Source organism: Scyliorhinus torazame, chromosome 2 (genome assembly GCF_047496885.1).
Source record: "Scyliorhinus torazame isolate Kashiwa2021f chromosome 2, sScyTor2.1, whole genome shotgun sequence".
NCBI lineage: Eukaryota > Metazoa > Chordata > Chondrichthyes > Carcharhiniformes > Scyliorhinidae > Scyliorhinus > Scyliorhinus torazame.
This window is the reverse complement of record NC_092708.1, coordinates 216,273,855-216,294,695: the sequence shown is the minus strand read 5'-3', so window position 1 is coordinate 216,294,695 and position 20,841 is coordinate 216,273,855. Positions and strand designations below refer to the sequence as shown.

General features: G+C 44.3%; 1 protein-coding gene across 4 annotated transcripts in view; it reads right to left on the bottom strand.

Moving 5' to 3' along the window:
* fam117ba (family with sequence similarity 117 member Ba) overlaps positions 1–20,841 on the bottom strand; it is a 395,823-nt gene that overhangs the window by 262,759 nt on the left and 112,223 nt on the right. For all 4 annotated transcript variants that reach the window (XM_072483758.1, XM_072483743.1, XM_072483736.1 and 1 more), the window contains exon 2: positions 12,301–12,452. In XM_072483758.1, the coding sequence (XP_072339859.1) occupies positions 12,301–12,452 (152 nt within the window). The remainder of the gene's footprint in view (positions 1–12,300; positions 12,453–20,841) is intronic.

Below are 20,841 nucleotides of genomic sequence, written 5' to 3'. Positions count from 1 at the left end.
ACCACTGCAACAATCGCTATTAGAGAACCTCCTGGAATCGCTTCTTAGCCTTTTGGCTAAGATGAGCGTGAGGTCAGGTATAATGCCTAGATCTGACATGTCTCTCTTCTGGGGACCAGGAATCGGATTCAATTTGAATTGGTTTTTGGAGCAGGCAAGGAGCTGGATTAGGGGTTTGCCTCTGTCCAATCTCCAGGCTCTGGCTTTGTAACTCTGATAAAGGAACAACAAAAAAAAAAGAATCTATTAGGAGCAGACATCCTAGGGAGGGGAAATTGCGGAAACCTGTATGGGCGACTACTGGGAAAAGCATGCTCTCCACTGGACGAGACAAGACAAAAATGGGAGAAAGACCTTGGGTATGAAATTGGTGGGGATTCTGGAGCGAAGCACTGCACACAGTCAACACCATCTCCACAAAGCTAAGCCTAATGCAGCTGAAAGTGGTACACAGAGCACACTTAACCAGAACCCAAATGAGTAGGCTCTTCCCGGAGGTGGAGGGCAAATGTGAAATGGTGCCAGGAGGCCCGGTCAACCACGCCCACATGGTCTGGTCTTGCCCCAGGCTTGACAGGTTCTGGACAACCTTCTTCGAGGCGATGTCCAAGGTTGTGGGGATGAGGGTGGAGCCATGCCCAAAAGTGGCAATCTTTGGGGTATCAGAACAGCCAGAACTCTTTATGACGAAGAGGGCCGACGCCCTAGCCTTTACCTCCCTAAACATCCGCCGAATAATTCTGCTCGGCTGTCAATCGGGAGGGAAAAAGAAGCACAGAACCCAACCATACCCTGCACAAAAAAGGCAGACGTAGCGCCGCACTACCCCAACAGGTCCCGGTTGGGTGATGCAACAAACAAAGGCGGCATGCCAGACAGCAAGGGGAGAGGGGGCAAGAAGAAAAGGGAAGTTGGGATCAGGGGGCCAAGTCAAAGTTAGGCACCTGTAGAGAAATATGAATTGTAACCGATATACATAGTGAATGGTAACCAATGTATATAGTTTCTGTGTATGTTCACTTTCATCTTTGTTTTGTATAAAAATAAAAACCATTTTAAAAAAAAAAGACCGTGGCCCAATCCATTTCATCCTCACAATACTCAACAGAACAGAATCCGTTGAAAGGATATGGCCATGTAGGTCTGGGTCAGGCATAACCAGAGACAGAATGTTCTTCAACGGGGAAGAGGATTGCGCCAATGGAAAGGAGGAAAAAGCTTGACGTGAAAAATCACCAATTCGAAAATACTTGAAATGACTGGAACTGGGTGGTTGGAACTTTTCAGCTAGCAACCAGCAAACCTCCCTTCCATGAACAGGTCCCCAAATTTCTCCAACCCCTTTCCCCTCCCAGAATTTAAATGTAGAGTCCAAATCAGCTGGTGGAAAACGGTGATTATTACAAAGGCAGAGAAATGAGCTCGAAATGCTGCCTAAACCACATCCAAATTCTCAGGGAGATGACCACCACTGGATTCGATGAAACTCTAACAGGGGAAAATAACAAAGATGCAGTAACTACTGCACAAAGACTCAGTTACTGGAGTGTGCTTTCATTTGTCGCCACATGGATCTGGGATCACTGAACCACAGCACCTTGGCCGTCAGTGGAGTGGACAGAGCGGACCCGATAGGCCTCAGACTCTGTCGACAAGCTTCTTCTCTTAACCTTTCATTTCAATTGGACAGATTGGATTGTCCCATTTTTAAAAATGTTACAACATTCCTGACATAGATGCTCGCATTGTGTCGGTACTGGAACAAGTTTAGCCGAGCGGGTGGCTAGTTCTGGAGCAGAGGTCTTCACCACTTTAGCTAGCTGTTGTCAGGGCACATTTCCCTGGCTGGTTTAATATACACAACAGTTTCTTGTAGTGTTGAGTGAATTAACTGGATGGTGATGGTGGAAATCTCGAAAGGTCTCTCCTACCAAGGCTATTATGGATGGGCAGATTAGCAAGGTCAAACATGTTATTGCCTTACAGTAGGTACTTAGAAAAGTAATGGCAAGTGTAATAGTCTGTCAGCCATACATGAGATACTGAGAGGAACAACGCGAAGTGCAGTTTGTCAGCTATGTCTTTAAGCACGGTGGTAAGAAGTTAATCTGGTTTGGATGTTTAATTCCAATGTGGCAGGTGACAACATTCAAATTTACCAAAAATTGTCTGGGACAATGGTAAACAGGGGAAGGAGTTTCCACAGCTAATGGAAAATTATTTAACAACTCAGTTTGTAAAATAGCCAACAATAGGAGAGAATATCCTGATTTTGATTACTGATCATAGCAACTTTCAAATCAGCAAAGAAAATGTGCATGTACCAGTGACTCGTCCATTGTTGCTACAATCAGTAGATCATTTGTCCAACAGGCAGTATTGGATGAAAAATTTCCTCCAACTAAATGTAACTTGCTTAACTATTCTATGGGTGAAAAGGGAGCAAATTATCTTTTTGACACAATTGCAGAGCAATTCTCGAGCAGTCCAGGTCAGTTATTCTGAATCTCCTTCCCTCCTTGCAGAAGCATCACGTCCCCACTCAGCACTTATGATGGCAAAGCTGTAATTATGAATTCAACATGATAGACATGGCAGACTCAAATCTTCATCCTGCCACTTGCGTTGGAATAAACTTGATACTGCATGGATACAGCATTGAGCTTGGATTAAACAGAGTCAAGCAGGCACACACAAGAGGAACTTAGCAGTGCCTCTGCTCCATTCAGTAAACCAAGCTTAAAAAAGGAGAGTGCTTAATGACATTGCCACAGGCAAAGCTACCTAAAAATTAAACCAGAAACATTATGTTCAAGATACAAAGAACATCCAGTTCATTTAAACAGCGTATATACATGACATATCTACACCCAGGTGCATGCACGGAGTGTTTTCAATAAAACACTGTGGATCACTGAACACAATTAATTAAACTTTGAGTCTGCACTGAGTCCATTGATTTAGCAATTTTATGGTAGAGGTAAATACCAATATTAGAAAATTGTCAAAAATAAGAAAGAACGCAGTTTCATACAAGAGATTGTCACTTTTTGAAAATAATGGGCAGTTAGAAAAATCAAGACACATGTTGGTAAATATGAAATTTAATTCTTATACACCTCAATATGTACAATGGCTTTGCGCTGCCAAGTATTCTACAATCCTTCTTCACATTTTAACAAGGGACCAGCTCAGAGATGGAAATCATGTGATATCAAATGCAGTACTGCAGGATATGGATCAGTCTTAATTCAAAAGCTATCCAAAAACAAGACTTATAGCAAGCAGCAAAATTCTGAGCCCAAGGAAAATTATTTCCACTAATATTCAGGATGGAGAAACGTTTCTGGAATGCATGTCAAATAGTGGTCACCCCACAAACTGAGGCACATTGGACAGTGAAGTAAGGTGATAGCGAGTGACAATTTTTTTTAAATATAAATTTAAGGAGTACCCAATTATTATTATTTTTTCTAATTAAGGGGCAATTTAGCATGGCCAATCCACCTAACCGGCACATCTTTGGGTTGTGGGGATGAAATCCACGCACACAGGGAGAATGTGCAAACTACCCAGGGCCGGGAGCCGAACCCGAATCCTCGGCGCCGTAGTCCCAGTGCTAACCACTGCGCCACGTGCCGCCCGTGAGTGACAATTCTAACATTATTTAGCAAATCCTTATTGTAAAATACAAGCAAGTGTCAGAAAGACAGGTAATTCAAGTGCAAATGAAATATTATATTTGTACAGAATTCTATGAAAGGGATGATTGGATTTATTGTCACATGTACTGAAGTACAGTGAAAAGTAATTTTCGGCGGCCGAGGGAACGTACACAGTGTGTACACAGTAGACAAAGAGAATAATCAATAGAGAACATTGACAAATGGTACATCGACAAACGGTGATTGGTTACAGTGCGGAACAAGGGCCAAACAAATAAATGAGCAAGAGAAGCACAGGGCGTCGTAAATAGTGCTCTTACAGGGAACAGATCAGTCCGAGGAGTCGTCGGTGAGGAGTCTAGTAGCTGTGGGGAGGAAGCTGTTCCTATGTCTGGATGTGCGGGTCTTCAGACTTCTGTGCCTTCTGCCTGAAGGGTCTTTTTAAGGGGGGGGGGTCGTGCTACGCTTCCTGAAGTCGATGATCAGTTCCTTGGTCTTTCCGACATTTAGAGAGGGGCTGTTTTCGTACACCATGCAACCAAGTGATTTATCTCCCTCCGGTTGTCTGATTCGTCATTGTTTGAGATACAGCCCACCACAGTCGTATCATCCGCAAACTTACAGATTGAGTTGGAGTTAAAATGGATATTCTTTTCTGCCATCTTAACTGACTGACCCATGAGATGCTGTCTTCCATGTACAACAGTACACAACAAAACTGATTAGGAGTGAGTGGCAGGAAGTTGCAGTTAACTTGGCAAGCAACATGGGAAAGACTAGGTTCAAAGTCTTGCAAGTTAAGTTTCAATAGCTGGTAATTAGATTACGGCAGAAAGAGTGGAGGGTAGAAATCTCAGTATTACAACCAGTAAACACGCAACAAAATATAGGGACGAGTAGATCAGTTGTGTAAAGCCGTGACTTGAAGGATGGTGTAGCAGGAAGGATTCAAAAGTCATTACTGTAGTTTGGAAGCCATTCAGGCAGGCTGGGCTTAAGTCTAAGAGTATACAACAAGGCGAGTGGTGTGAAGTATACATTCCTGACTTGTCAGTTGCCTAAAAAAGGTAACTAAATACTTTATTAATTGAAACATCTTGTGTGAAAATAAAGACAAGCCTCGGAGTATAGAAAGAATAGGGGTGAAATCAAAAAAGAGATTAAGAAAGCGAAAGAGGCTATGAAAAATATTGGCAAGCAAAATTGAGAACTCAAGGTGTTTTATCAATACATTAAGAGTAAGAGGTTAACTAAGGAAAGAGTAGGGCCCATAAATGACCAAAAAGGTTACCTTGTGTGTGGAGGTTGTACATGTGGGTATGGTATGAATACTTTGCACCGGTTTTCGCAAAAGAGGACAATGCAGGCATAGTTAAGGTGGAGTGGAAAGAATTGGATGTGCTTAACAAAGGGAGAGCAAGTATTGTAGAGGGATTAGCATCCTTGAAAGTGGATAAATCACCAGGGCAGATAAAATGTACGTCAGGCTGTTAAGAGAAGCCAGGGAGGAAATATTGGGATATCTGACCATCATTTTCCAATCCTCACTGGATGCAGGTGGGATGCTGGAGGGTTGGAGATCTAATGTTGTATCCTTGTTTAAAAAGGGAACAAAAATGGACCAAGCGATTACAGACCAGTCAGTCTGATCTCTGTAGTGGGCAAATTATTGCAATTAATTCTGAGGGGCAGGATAAACGGTCACTTAGAAAGACAAGAATTAAACAAAAGCAGTCAGCATGGATTTGTTAGAGGGTGGTGCCTAATTTGATTGAATTTTTTATGGAAGTAAAAAAGGGGATTGATGAGAATAGTGCAGTTGATGTGGCCTGCATGGATTTTAGCAAGGCCTTTGACAAGGTCCCACATGGCAGACGGTTAAAAAACAAAAGCCCATGAGATTGAGGGGGATGTACCAAGCTGGATACAAAATTGGCTCAGTGGCAAGAAACAAATGCTGTTTTTGAAGGCGGTTTCCAGTGGGGGTTCTACAGCAGGTTCCCTGCTATTTGTGGTTCATATTAATCATTTGGATATAAACGTAGGGGGTAATGATCAAGTAGTTTACAGGTTACACAAATAATCGGTCGTACGGTCATATTGGGATGCAGCAATATTTCAACAAGTAATAAATGAATTGATCTCATTTTCAGATGAAGTAGAACCTTTGGCCAGGGCATCATAGAATCGTTCTACTACTCCTTACATTGTGCCGCAAGGTCTTCAAAATCTAACTGAAGTACCAATGTAGTCCAACAAGTTTTGGGTTTAACATTTAAAGGGTTGGATTGCAACACTCCTTCAATACTATACATTATCAGCCCATATTACACGTTCAAGAGCTTGTGCTAGGCTTGAAACCACACAATGATGAGGCATGTATACTACAAATAAAAGGCAAGATGGCACCAGCAAATTTAACAAGACCAACAACGTGGAGGGGGGTTTTGGCATGTAAACAGAACATAAAGACAAATTATGGGAAGGGTTTTCAAACAACTAAATTGAGTAAACACCAAGGCAGTCAGCCAAGCCAATTCATATTGACAAATTGCATACATGACTGCTTCAAAAGAGGACAACTTTACACCTTGAGTTTCAAGAGGCAACTTTTAAATCACAGGAACATCAGAAATATCTCAGCACAGGCTTGTAATTTCAGGACATCACATACAAGAGCATAAAAACATCAAATAGGATCTGGAATAAGGCCATTTAATCATTCGAGCCTACTCTGCCAACACGATCATGGCTGATCTTCAACACTTTTTTTAAAAACTTAGAATGCCCAATTCATTTTCCAATTAAGGAGCAATTTAGAGTGGCCAGTCCACCAACCCTGCACATCTTTGGGTTGTGGGAGTGAGACCCATGCAGACACAGGAGAATGTCAATACTCCACACGGACAATGACCCAGAGCCGGAATCAGACCGAGAACTCAGCACCGTGAGACAGCAGTACTAACCACTGCGCCACCGTGCTGCCCCCCATCTTCAACACTTCGAACTCCACCTTCATGCACCATTCCCATATCCTTTATTCCTAATTGTATGCAAAGATATTTCAAGATCAAAGCAGTTCAAGATCATTCCAGAACATACACTCTGACTGGGAAAAACTTACAGCTGATGAATTCAATGTAGAGGAGTATGAATAATAATAATCGTTATTAGTCTCACACGTAAGCTTACATTAACGCTGCAATGAAGTTGCTGTGAAAATCCCCTCGTCGCCACACTCCAGCACCTATTCAGGTATGCTGAGGGAGAATTCAGAATGTCCAACTCACCTAACAAGCACGTCTTTCAGAACTTGAGAGTAAACTGGAGCACCTGGAGGAAACCCACGCAGACACGGGGAGAACGTGCAGACTCTACACAGACAGTGACCCAGAGAACATAGAACATTACAGCGCAGTACAGGCCCTTCGGCCCTCGATGTTGCGCCGACCTGTGAAACCACTCTAAAGCCATCTACACTATTCCCTTATCGTCCATATGTCTATCCAATGACCATTTCAATGTCCTTAGTGTTGGCGAGTCCACTACTGTTGCAGGCAGGGCATTCCACGCCCTTACTACTCTCCAAGTAAAGAACCTACCTCTGACATCTGTCCTATATCTAGCTCCCCTCAATTTAAAGCTATGTCCCCTCGTGCTAGACATTACCATCCGAGGAAAAAGGCTCTCACTGTCCACCCTATCCAATCCTCTGATCATCTTGTATGCCTCAATTAAGTCACCTCTTAACCTTCTTCTCGAACGAAAACAGCCTCAAGTCCCTCAGCCTTTCCCCATAAGATCCTCCCTTCATACCAGGCAACATTCTGGTAAATCTCCTCTGCACCCTTTCCAATGCTTCCACATCCTTCCTACAATGCGGCGACCAGAATTGCACGCAATACTCCAAATGCAGCCGCACCAGAGTTTTGTATAGCTGCAACATGACCTCATGGCTCCGAAACTCAATCCCTCTGCCAATAAAAGCTAACACACCGTACGCCTTCTTAACAACCCTCTCAACCTGGGTGGCAACTTTCAGGGATCTATGTACATGGACACCAAGATCTCTCTGCTCATCCACACTGCCAAGAATCTTACCATTAACCGAGTACTCGGTCTTCCTGTTATTCCTTTCAAAATGAATCACCTCACACTTTTCTGCATTCAACTCCATTTGCCACCTCTCAGCCCACGCTGCAGCTTATCTATGTCCCTCTGTAACTTGTAACATCCTTCCCACTGTCCACAACTCCACCGACGTTCGTGTCATCTGCAAATTTACTCACCCATCCTTCTACGCCCTCCTCCAGGTCATTTATAAAAATGACAAACAGCAGTGGCCCCAAAACAGATCCTTGTGGTACACCACTAGTAACTGGACTCCAGTCTGAACATTTCCCATCAACCATCACCCTTTGTCTTCTTCCAGCTAGCCAATTTCTGATCCAAATTGCTAAATCACCCTGAATCCCATGCCTCCGTATTTTCTGCAGTAGCCTACCGTGGGGAACCTTATCAAACGCTTTAATGAAATCCATATACATCACATCAACTGCTTTACCCTCATCCACCTGTTTGGTCACCTTCTCAAAGAACTCAAGAAGGTTTGTGAGGCACGACCTACCCTTCACAAAACCGTGTTGACTATCTCTAATCAAATTATTCCTTTCCAGATGATTATACATCCTATCTCTTATAAACCTTTCCAAGATTTTGCCCACAACAGAAGTAAGGCTCACTGGTCTATAGTTACCGGGGTTGTCTCTACTACCCTTCTTGAACAAGGGGACAACATTTGCTATCCTCCAGTCTTCTGGCACTATTCCTGTAGACAAAGATGACTGAAAGATCAAAGCCAAAGGCTCAGCAATCTCCTCCCTAGCTTCCCAGAGAATCCTGGGATGAATCCCATCTGGGCCAGGGAACTTATCTATTTTCACACTTTCCAGAATTGCTAACACTCCTCCTTATGAACCTCAAGCCCTTCTAGTCTAGTAGCCTGATTCTCAGTATTCTCCTCGACAACATTGTCTTTTTCCTGTGTGAATATTGACGAAAAATATTCATTTAGCACCTCTCCTATCTCCTCAGACTCCAAGCACAACTTCCCACTACTGTCCTTGACTGGCCCTACTCTTACCCTAGTCATTCGTTTATTCCGGACATATCTAATGAAGGCTTTAGGGTTATCCTTGATCCTACCTGCCAAAGACTTCTCATGTCCCCTCCTGGCTCTTCTTAGCTCTCTAGGTCCTTCCTAGCTAACTTGTAACTCTCGAGCGCCCTAACTGAACCTTCATGTCTCATCTTTACATAAGCCTCCTTCTTCCTCTTGACAAGTGTTTCGACTGCTTTAGTAAACCACGGTTCCCTTGCTCGACCACTTCCTCCCTGCCTGACATGTACATACTTATCAAGGACACGCAGTAGCTGTTCCTTGAACAAGTTCCACATTTCCATTGTGCCCAACCCCTGCAGTTTTCCTCTCCATCCGATGCATCCTAAGTCTTGCCTCAACACATCATAATTGCCTTTCCCCCAGATATAACTCTTGCCCTGCGGTATATACCCATCACTTTCCATCATTAAAGTAAACTTAATCGAATTGTGGTCACGATCACCAAAGTGCTCACCTACCTCCAAATCTAACACCTGTCCTGGTTCATTACCCAGTACCAAATCCAATATGGCCTTGCCTCTCGTTGGCCTATCTACATACTGTGTCAGGAAAACCTCCTGCACACATTGGACAAAAACCGACTCATCTAAAGTACTCGAACTATAGCGTTTCCAGTCAATATTTGGAAAGTTAAAGTCCCCCACAACAACAACCCTGTTGCTTTCGCTCCTATCCAGAATCATCTTTGCAATCCTTTCCTCTACATCGCTGGAACTTTTCAGAGGCATAAAGAAAACCCCTAACAGGGTGACCTCACCTTTCCTGTTTCTAACCTCAGCCCATACTACCTCAGTAGACGAGTCCTCATCAAACGTCCTTACTGCCACTGTAATACTGTCCTTAACTAACAATGCCACCCCTCCCCCTCTTTTACCACCTTCCCTGAGTTTACTGAAATATCTAAACCCCGGCACCTGCAACAACCATTCCTGTCCCTGCTCTATCCATGTCTCCGAAATGGCCACAACATCAAAGTCCCAGGTACCAACCAATGCCGCAAGTTCACCCACCTTATTCCGGATGCTCCTGGCATTGAAGTAGACACACTTTAAACCACCTTCCTGCCTGCCGGTACACTCCTACAACTTTGAAACCTTACTCATGACCTCACTACTCTCAACCTCCTGTATACTGGAGCTACAATTCAGGTTCCCAAGCCCCTAAACTCGTTTGGCTCTCATGGTTCCAAACCGAAGAGCATTAGCAAATTTACCCCCCCAGGATATTGGTACCCCTCTGTTCCAGGTGTAGATCATCCCGATTGTAGAGGTCCCACCGACCCCAGAATGAGCCCCAATTATCCAGAAATCTGAAACCCTCCCTCCTGCACCATCCCTGTAGGCACGTGTTCAACTCCTCTCTCTCCCTATTCCTCGTCTCGCTATCAGGTGGCACGGGTAACAACCCAGAGATAATAACTCTGTTTGTCCTAGATCTAAGTTTCCACCCTAGCTCCCCGAATTCCTGCCTTACATCCCTATCCCTTTTCCTACCTATGTCGTTGGTACCTATGTGGACCACGACTTGGGGCTGCTCCCCCTCCCCCTTAAGGATTCCGAAAACACGATCCGAGACATCACGCACCCTGGCACCTGGGAGGCAACACACCAACCACGAGTCTCTCTCGTTCCCACGGAGTCTCCTATCTATCCCCCTAACTATGGAGTCTCCAATGACTAATGCTCTACTCCTCTCCCCCCTTCCCTTCTGAGCAACAGGGACAGACTCTGTGCCAGAGATCTGTACCCCATAGCTTACCCCTGGTAAGATGACCCCCCTCCCCCCCCGCCCCATCCAAAGTGGTATACTTGTTACTAAGGGGAACGACCACAGGGCATCCCTGCATTGACTGCTTCCTCCCAGCCCCTCTCACCGTCACCCATCTATCTTTATTCTTCGGAGTAACTACATCCCTGAAGCTTCTATCTATGACCAACTCTGCCTCCCGAATGATCCGAAGTTCATCCAGCTCCAGCTCCAGTTCCCTAACGCGGTTTCTGAGGAGCTGGAGATGGGTGCACTTCCCACAGATGAAATCAGCAGGGACACTGACGGCGTCCCTCACCTCAAACATTTTGCAGGAGGAACATTGCCCTACCTTCCCTGCCATCCCCTCTAGATAAAAAAAGAAAAAGAGCTTACCTGTTATTCACTCCCCTTCTCAGCAAGCACTCACTCAGCAACCTCTGCGCCCCACACGATAACACCGGAGGGAAAATCAAAGAAAAACTACTTACCAGTCACCAGCCAGTCCCTTGCCTGCAGGCTGTGACGTCACTGTTCAACTTATTTCGACTTCTACCTGCCCTCAAGCTTTCCTCTTGATCTTTACAGCGGTTGTTGTTTTTTTGGTTAGAGGAGGGGGTAAGGAGGGAAACACTGAAGAAATGTTTCGGGTTTAAGTGTCATTTGACAACAGATCCTCCACAAACCTTCAAGTTAGGGTGAGCACACGGACATATGCAAATTTCCCCCGCAACAGCCAATCAGCAGCTGCATGCTACTGCCCTCTGCTGGATGCTCGTCTTCACTTGAACAGCTAGGGTCTCTTGCTGAGGCACACCTTCAAGTTGGGTGAGCACACAGACGTATGCAAATTTCCCCCGCAACAGCCAATCAGCAGCTGCGCTCTACTGCCCTCTGCTGGATCAAAAGGCTGGTAATCTAATCTGGGTCCCTGGCGCTGTGAAGCAACAGTGCTAACCACTGTGCTACCGTGCCACCCCAGTCATCTACTGTGGATCACAGAAAGGCAAATTGAAACATTTGCTTCATGGCAAGTGACTGGGAGAAGTAGGAGCAAAACATATCCATGTACACAAATTACTCAAAGCTAGTGCGCAGGTACAAAAGTAATCAAAACAGCTACAATGTTGACCCTTTGTAAAGAAAGAGTGATGCTCCAGAGAGCCACTTTCAACCCAATTTGAAACACTATACTCATATCAAACCTCAGAAGATAAATTTGGTCTTGGAGGAGGTACATATAGCTCAATAAAGATACTGAGTCATAATTATGACAAGTTGCATAAACATAGCTTGTATTTTCTTGAGTTGAGAAAGATGAGGGATGATCTAAACAAAATATTTAAAAATTATTGGATTTAATGGAATGATTAGAGGAATCATTTCATGATTGGAGTTTTCTGAAGAGGGCATTTTGAAATTAGATCTTGACCATTGAGAAACAAAACCAGACCACACCTTCTCCCTGCAAAGAATATCAACAGACTTAAACCCTCTCCCACAAATGGATTTGAGGCTGAGTCAATGTTTTGTTTAGAAAAAGGTGTCACAATGCATATAGAGAAAAGACAGCTAAATAGAGTCAATGGACAAATTAGCCATAGCCAAACTTAGTGGCAGAAATGGCTTGAGGCACTAAACAACCTACTCAGCTTCTGCACACCATGTACAAACAAAACAGGCTTAAATGAATTCAGCTTGACATACCTGTGTAGCTTTATCTCTCACACAAGGAGCAGAATGGCTGTGAACATCACGTGGCCACTGACCAGTGAGGTAAGGAGCTGCAAGTGTGTCCAGTGATGATGTTCGGCGGATGTTACTGGAGGGGCTCACCAGAGACTGACGTGACCTTTCAACTAAATATACAAGGGAAAACATTTGCATGAACTGTTTTCAGAAAATACAAACATTTTTAAATTTTGACAAAACATTTTTGAAGACAAAATGAAGCATACAAATAAGCTGACGTTTAACTACAGAATTTCATCAGGATATTCTCATGGTTCCAAAAGCAATTACTTTTGCCTTCCTTTTTTAAAAAAATTCAATTCCTTATGAAGGGTATAAATCCTTGGTGAAGCACAACAGATCCGTGGAGACAGCTGGACCTGCGAGGGACACCTCTACTGGGACAGGGGGCTGAGTTTGAAAAACAATCCAGGAGTGACAGCACAGCACAGGAAAACAGAAAATTCATTGGTTGGTGAGATGCTGCTATTAGGTGTTTAAATAGCTTTAACTAGAAAAATGGATCATTTATAAACTATCATCGAATCCTACAGCGCAGAAGGAGGACATTTGACCCATTGATTCTGCACCGACCCTTCAAATGAGCACTCTACCCATGTCCACCCTGTCCTAATCCCGTATCCCAACCGGCACATCCCTGGATACCAATAAGCTGTCTGATCCACCTAACTTGCATGGACTGTGGGAGGAGCCCGGAGCACACGGAGGAAACCCATGCAGAAAAGGGGGGTACAAACTCCACAGAGACAGTGACGCAAGGCCGGAAATGAACCCAGGTCCCTGATACGGTCAGTCACCAGTGCTAACTATTGTACTACCGTGCTGCCCTTAAAGTAGCTCCTTGAACTTCAGTAAGCAACACTAGCAATAGGGAAGTAAAGTTACATTAAGTCAAAGTGAAATAAGGTAATTTAGTAAGCAAAAGTAAGAGACGATTAGAGAGCAGAGCAGTAGAGAAAAAAAAGAGTGAGAGACTGAACGGAGTGCTAATTTGGAGTTTGGAGCTCCTGAGGTGACATCAGGATTCAATAGTGATGCAGGTGTCACATGAGTGTCCCTTTAAGAAAGGTTTTTGTCTTATATAGCTTCAGTGATGTCATTTTGTGAGTGGATCTGGGCTGTGGATGTGAGGTGAGGGGGGGGGTTCAGTTTCAGTTTGACTGCTGGGGCTACCAGAAAGAGAAAATAAGTGTTTTGTCCTTTTCTCACTGTTTTCATTTTAAAAGTTGTTCCAGTAAAAACAACACTGGGTAACCGCCTTGTTAATTTTAAAGATAAACTTGTTTTCCGGAAGGTGTTTGAATCTGCTGTTTGGAATTGGATCACAATTTAAGGGAAAGCACCAGTCCCATTCAAGTGAGAATACAGTGTGGTGGGCCACACCCTTAAAAGGTTTATTTTTTGGTTTATTGGATTTTGTTATTGAATTGGAACAATTAAGGGGGAATTCATTAAATGTTAAACATAAGATTACTGTAGCTGTGTGGTACCTATTTTAATTGATAAAAATTCTTGCTGTGTTTATATATATATATATATATATAATATATATATATGCTAACTACAGTCGGAGTATAAAGCTTGTTTGGATTAAAGTGTCTCGGAAGTCTGATGAATCACACCTGCAGCGAAGGCTTTTATGCTTATCCCAGCCAAATTCGTTTTTTTTTTTTAAATTTAGAGTACCCAATTCATTTTTTTCAATTAAGGGGCAATTTAGGGGGGACAATCCACCTAGCCTGCACATTTTTGGGTTGTGGGGGTGAAACCCACGCAAACACGGCGAGAATGTTCAAACTCCACACGGACAGTGAGCCAGAGCCGGGATCGAATCTGGGACCTCGACGCCGTGAGGCAGCAGGGCTAACGCACTGCGCCACCGTGCTGCCTTATCCTAGCAAAATTCAACATAAAAGTTATAGGTCAGGTAAACTTCATACACTTTGGAGTTTCTATACCCTGGCCCATAACACAGGGCAAGTGGAATCAAGTGATTGGGCGAGTATTGTCAGGTAAGAATGACTACTTTTATCGCTTATGGTTTACAAGATCTACATCTTGTGGTCTATAGTTTGTATGGACTACATTCTATAGTAGCGAGGGCCAGGGAAGAAAGGCCCTAGAGTAATTGATATTGTTTGATTCTAAATATTTTCCAAAGGGTTTAATTTTATGGGGTAAGTCATGGCAGGGAATGGGACAAGGAACGTTAAAAAGCCACGCCTGAAGGCTTTGTGCCTTAACACACTGAGCTACCGCAATAAAGTGGATGAATTAATAATGCAAATAGATATAAACGGGTATGATATAGTTGGGATTACAGAGGCATGGTTGCCGGGCGACCTGGGATGGGAACTGAACATCCAGGGTATTCAGTATTTAGGAAGGACAGGCTAAAAAGAGGAAATTTACGCAACAGTGAGGAAAGAAATGAGCTCTGATAATGTGGAATTTGTATGAGTAGAGCTGAGAAACACTATGGGGCAAAAACGGTTAGTGGGGGTTATATATAGACCCCCAACTGTGATGGTGTTGGGAATAGAACAAAGAATAATACAGCACAGGAACAGACCCTTCGGCCCTTCAAGTCTGCACCGATCACATGTCCTATGAAAAAAAAAATGAAAATGAAAATTGCTTATTGTCACAAGTAGGCTTCAATGAAGTTACTGTGAAAAGCCCCTAGTCGCCACATTCCGGCGCCTGTTCGGGGAGGCTGGTACAGGTTGGTCTATCTAGACCAACCGCCTGTATCCTTCTATACCCAGTCTGTTCATGTTCCTGTCCAGATAAGTCTTAACGATTGCTAATGTATCTGCCTCAACCACCTCACTTGGCAGTGCATTCCAGGCCACCACCACCCTCTGTGTAAAAAAACGTCCCCTCCACAACTTGAACTTGTGCCCCCTTGTAATTTTCAATTCCGCCCTGGGGAAAAGCCTCCAATTGTTCACCCCATCTGTACCCCGAATAATTTTATAAACTTCTATCAGGTCGCCCCTCAGCCTCCGTCTCTCTAGGGAGAACAATCCCAGTTTATTCAATCTCTCCTCATAGCTGATACCCTCCATACCAGGCAACATTCTGGTAAACTTTTTCTGTGTTCTCTCCAAAGCCTCCATGTCCTTCTGGCAATCTGATGACCAGAATTGGACACAGTATTTAAAATGTGGCCTAACCAATGTTCGATATAACTGTAACACAATTTTCGAGCTTTTATACTCACTATCCCGTCCTATGAAGACAAGCATGCCATATGCTTTCTTTACCACCATTTCCACCTGCGCTGCCACTTTTAAGGATCTGTGGACCTGCACGCCCAGATCTCCTTTGTCTCTATGTTCCTGATGGTTCTGCCATTTGTTTTATAGAATGGTATTGAACAGGAAATTAGAAATGCATGCAATAAAGGAACATCTAATGATAGGTGATTTTAGTCTGCATATAGATTAGTCAAATCAAATTAATAACAATGCTGAGGAGGAATTCCTGAAGTGTATACGGGATGGTTTTCTGGACCAATACGTTGAGTAACCAACTGGAGAACAGGCCAAACTAGACTGGGTATTGTGCAATGAGAAAGGAATAATTGTTGATCTAGTTGTGTGAGGCATCTTGGGGATGAGCGACCATAATAAGATAAAATTCTTCATCAAGTTGGGGAGTTATGTAGAACAAAGAACAAAGAAAAATTACAGCACAGGAACAGGCCCTTCGGCCCTCCAAGCCTGCGCTGATCCAGATCCTCTATCTAAAACTGTCGCCTATTTTCTAAGGATCTATATCCCTCTGCTCCCTGCCCATTCATGTATCTGTCTAGATAAATCTTAAATGACGCTATCGTGCCCGCCTCTACCACCTTTGCCAGCAATGCGTTACAGGCACCCACCACCCTCTGCGTAAAGAACTTTCCACGTATATCTCCCTGAAACATTTCCCCCCTCACCTTGAACTCGTGACCCCTAGCAATTGAGTCCCCCGCTCTGGGAAAAAGCTTCTTGCTATCCACCGTCTATACCTCTCATGATTTTGTAGACCTCAATGAGGTCCCCCCTCAACCTCCGTCTTTCTAATGAAAATAATCCTAATCTACTAAACCTCTCTTCATAGCTAGTGCCCTCCATACCAGGCAACATCCTGGTGAACCTCCTCTGCACCTTCTCCAAAGCATCCACATCCTTTTGGTAATGTGGCGACCAGAACTGTACGCAGTATTCCAAATGTGGCCAAACCAAAGTCTTATACAACTGTAACATGACCTGCCAACTCTTGTACTCAATACCCCTTCCGATGAAGGAAAGCATGCCATATGCCTTCTTGACCACTCTATCGACCTGCGCAGCCACCTTCAGGGTGCAATGGACCTGAACACCCAGATCTCGCTGTACATCAATTTTTCCCAGGGCTTTTTCATTTACCGTATAGTTCGCTCTTGAATTGGATCTTCCAAAATGTATCACCTCGCATTTGCCCGGATTGAACTCCATCTGCCATTTCTCCGCCCAACTCTTCAATCTATCTGTATTCTCTGACAGTCCCCTTTCACTATCTGCTACTCCACCAACCTTCGTGTCATCTGCAAACTTGATCAGACCACCTATACCTTCCTCCAGATCATTTATGTGTATCACAAACAACAGTGGTCCCAGCACAGATCTCTGTGGAACACCACTGGTCAGAGTTCTCCATTTTGAGAAACTCCCTTCCACTACTACTCTGTCTCCTGTTGCCCAGCCAGTTCTTTATTCATCTAGCTAGTACACCCTGGACCCCATGAGACTTCACTTTCTCCAACAGCCTACCATGGGGAACCTTATCAAACGCCTTACTGAAGTCCATGTATATGACATCTACAGCCCTTCCCTCATCAATCAACTTTGTCACTTCCTCAAAGTATTCTATTAAGTTGGTAAGACATGACCTTCCCTGCACAAAACCATGTTGCCTATCACTGATAAGCCCATTTTCTTCCAAATGGGAATAGATCCTATCCCTCAGTATCTTCTCCAGCAGCTTCCCTACCACTGACGTCAGGCTCACCGGTCTATAATTACCTGGATTATCCCTGCTACCCTTCTTAAACAAGGGGACAACATTAGCAATTCTCCAGTCCTCCGGTACCTCACCCGTGTTCAAGGATGCTGCAAAGATATCGGTTAAGGCCCCAGCTATTTCCTCTCTCACTTCCCTCAGTAACCTGGGATAGATCCCATCTGGACCTGGGGACTTGTCCACCTCAATGCCTTTTAGAATACCCAACACATTCTCCCTCCTTATGCCGACTTGACCTAGAGTAATCAAACATCGATCCCTAACCTCAACATCTGTCATGTCCCTCTCCTCGGTGAATACCGATGCAAAGTACTCGGTAAGAATCTCACCAATTTTCTCAGACTCCACGCATAACTTTCCTCCTTTGTCCTGGAGTGGGCCAAATCTTTCTCTAGTTACCCTCTTGCTCCTTATATATGAATAAAAGGCTTTGGGATTTTCCTTAACCCTGTTCACTAAAGATATTTCATGGCCCCTTTTTCATAGAATTTACAGTGCAGAAGGAGGCCATTTGGCCCATCGAGTCTGCACCGGCTCTTGGAAAGAGCACCCTACACAAGGTCAGCACTTCCACCCTATCCCCATAAGCCAGTAACCCCACCCAACACTAAGGGCAATTTATCATGGCCAATCCACCTAACCTGCACATCTTTGGACTGTGGGAGGAAACCAGAGTACCCGGAGGAAACCCACGCACACACGGGGAGGGTGTGCAGACTCCACACAGACAGTGACCCAAGCCGGAATCGAACCTGGGACCCTGAAGCTGTGAAGCAATTCTGCTATCCACAATGCTACCGTGCTGCCCTCTTGATTCGTTTCAGATTGGTCCTACATTCCCGATATTCTTCCAAAGCCTCGTCTGTCTTCAGTCGCCTAGACCTTATGTATGCTTCCATTTTCCTCTTAGCTAGTCTCACAATTTCACCTGTCGTCCATGGTTCCCTAATCTTGCCATTTCTATCCCTCATTTTCACATGTCTACCCTGCACTCTAATCAACCTCTCTTTAAAAGCCTCCCCCATATCAAATGTGGATTTCCCTTCAAACAGCTGCTCCCAATCCACATTCCCCAGCTCCTGCTGAATTTTGGTATAGTTGGCCTTCCCCCAATTTAGCACTCTTCCTTTAGGACCACTCTCATCTTTGTCCATGAGTATTCTAAAACTTACGGAATTGTGATCACTATTCCCAAAGTAATCCCCAACTGAAACTTCAACCACCTGGCCGGGTTCATTCCCCAACACCAGGTCCAGTATGGCCCCTTCCCGAGTTGGACTATTTACATACTGCTCTAAGAAAACCCTCCTGGATGCTCCTTACAAATTCTGCTCCATCTAGGCCTCGAACACGAAGTGTATCTCAGTCAATGTTGGGAAAATTAAAATCTCCTATCACCACCACCCTGTTGCTCCTACATCTTTCCATAATCTGTTTATATATTTGTACCTCTATCTCACGCTCGCTGTTGGGAGGTATGTAGTACAGCCCCAAATTCGTTACCGCACCCTCCCTATTTCTGAGCTCTGCCCACATCGCCTCACTTCTCGAGTCCTCCATAGTGTCCTCCTTCAGCACAGCTGTTATATCCTCTCTGACCAGTAATGCAACTCCTCCACCCCTTTTACCTCCCTCGCTATCCCACCTGATGCATCAATATCCTGGGATATTTAGTTGCCAATCATGCCCTTCCCTCAACCAAGTCCCAGTAATAGCAACATCATACTCCCAGGTACTAATCCAAACCCCAAGTTCATCTGCCTTACCTACTACACTTCTTGCATTAAAACAAATGCACCTCAGACCACCAGTCCCTTTGCATACATCATCTGCTCCCTGCCTACTCTTCCCCTTAGTCTCGCTGACTTCATGATCTAGTTCCTTACAGGCTTTTGTTACTACCTCCTTACTGTCCACTAACCTCCTCATTTGGTTCCCATTCCCCTGCTACATTAGTTTAAACCCTCCCCATCAGCATTAGCAAAAGCACCCACAAGGACATTGGTTCCAGTCCGGCCCAGGTGTAGACCGTCCAATTTGTAGTAGTCCCACCTCCCCCAGAACCAGCCCCAATGTACCAAAAATCTGAACCCCTCCCTCCTGCACCATCTCTCAAGCCACACATTCATCCTGCCTATTCTTTCATTTCTACTCTGACTACCACGTGGCACTGGTAGTAATCCTGAGATTACTACCTCTGAGGTCTGACTTTTTAAACTTGGCTCCTAACTCCCTAAATTCTGCTTGTAGGACCTCATCCTATTTTTTACCTATATCATTGGTGCCTATATGCACCACGACAACTGGCTGTTCACCCTCCCCCTTCAGAATGTTCTGCAGCCGATCTGAGACATCCCTGACCCGTGCACTCAGGAGGCAACATACCAGTCGGGAGTCTCGTTTTCGACCACAGAACCGCCTATCTACTCACCTTACAATTGAATCCCTATGACTATAGCCCTTCCACTCTTTTTCCCGCCCTTCTGTACAGCAGTTAGCCATGGAGCCATGAACCTGGCTACTGCTGCCTTCCCCTGGTGAGCCATATACCCCAACAGTATCCAAAACGGTATACCTGTTTTGGAGGGAGATGACTGCAGGGGACACCTGCTCTGCCTTCCTGTTTTTCCTCTGTCTTTTGATCACCCATTCCCTTTCTCCCTCAGCAATCCTAATCTGCGGTGTGACCAATTCGCTAAACGTGCTATCTACGACCTCCTCAGCATCAGTAGTTCACTCTGAGACTAGGGTCCTGAATCTTAATAAAGGAAACTATGATAGTAAGAGGCATGAGTTAGTTATGATGGATTTGGGAAACGGTACTTAAGGGATGACAGTGATATGCAATGGCAAACATTCAAAGAGCAACAACTATTCACTCCGGTATGGCACAAAAATAAAATAGGAAAGTTGGCTAAACCATGGCCTACAAGGGAAGTTAGTGAGAGTATTAGACCCAAGGAATATGGACGATAAGGGAATAGTGTAGATGGGCTTTAGAGTGGTTTCACAGGTCGGCGCAACATTGAGGGCCGAAGGGCCTGTACTGCGCTGTATTGTTCTATGAAGAGGCATACAACTTGGCCAAGAATAAAACAGCAGACCCGAGGATTGGGAGCAGTTTAGAATTTAAAAAAAGAGGGCCAAGGGATTAAGAAGGGGGAAATAGAGGACGAATGTAAAGTTTGCAAGGAACATAAAAATTGACTAAAAGCTTTGATTGGTTATGTGCAGAGAAAAAGTTTACTAAAGACAAATGTAGGTTCCTTTCAGTCAAAAACAACGGAATTTATAATGGGGAACAAAGAAATGGCTAACCAAATGGCTGAATACATACTTTGTCTCTCTCGTCACAGAGGACAAAAATAACATACCAGAAATGTTGGGGTACACAGGGTTTAGAGAGAGGAACGAACCGAGGCAAGTAGGTAACATTAGGGAAAT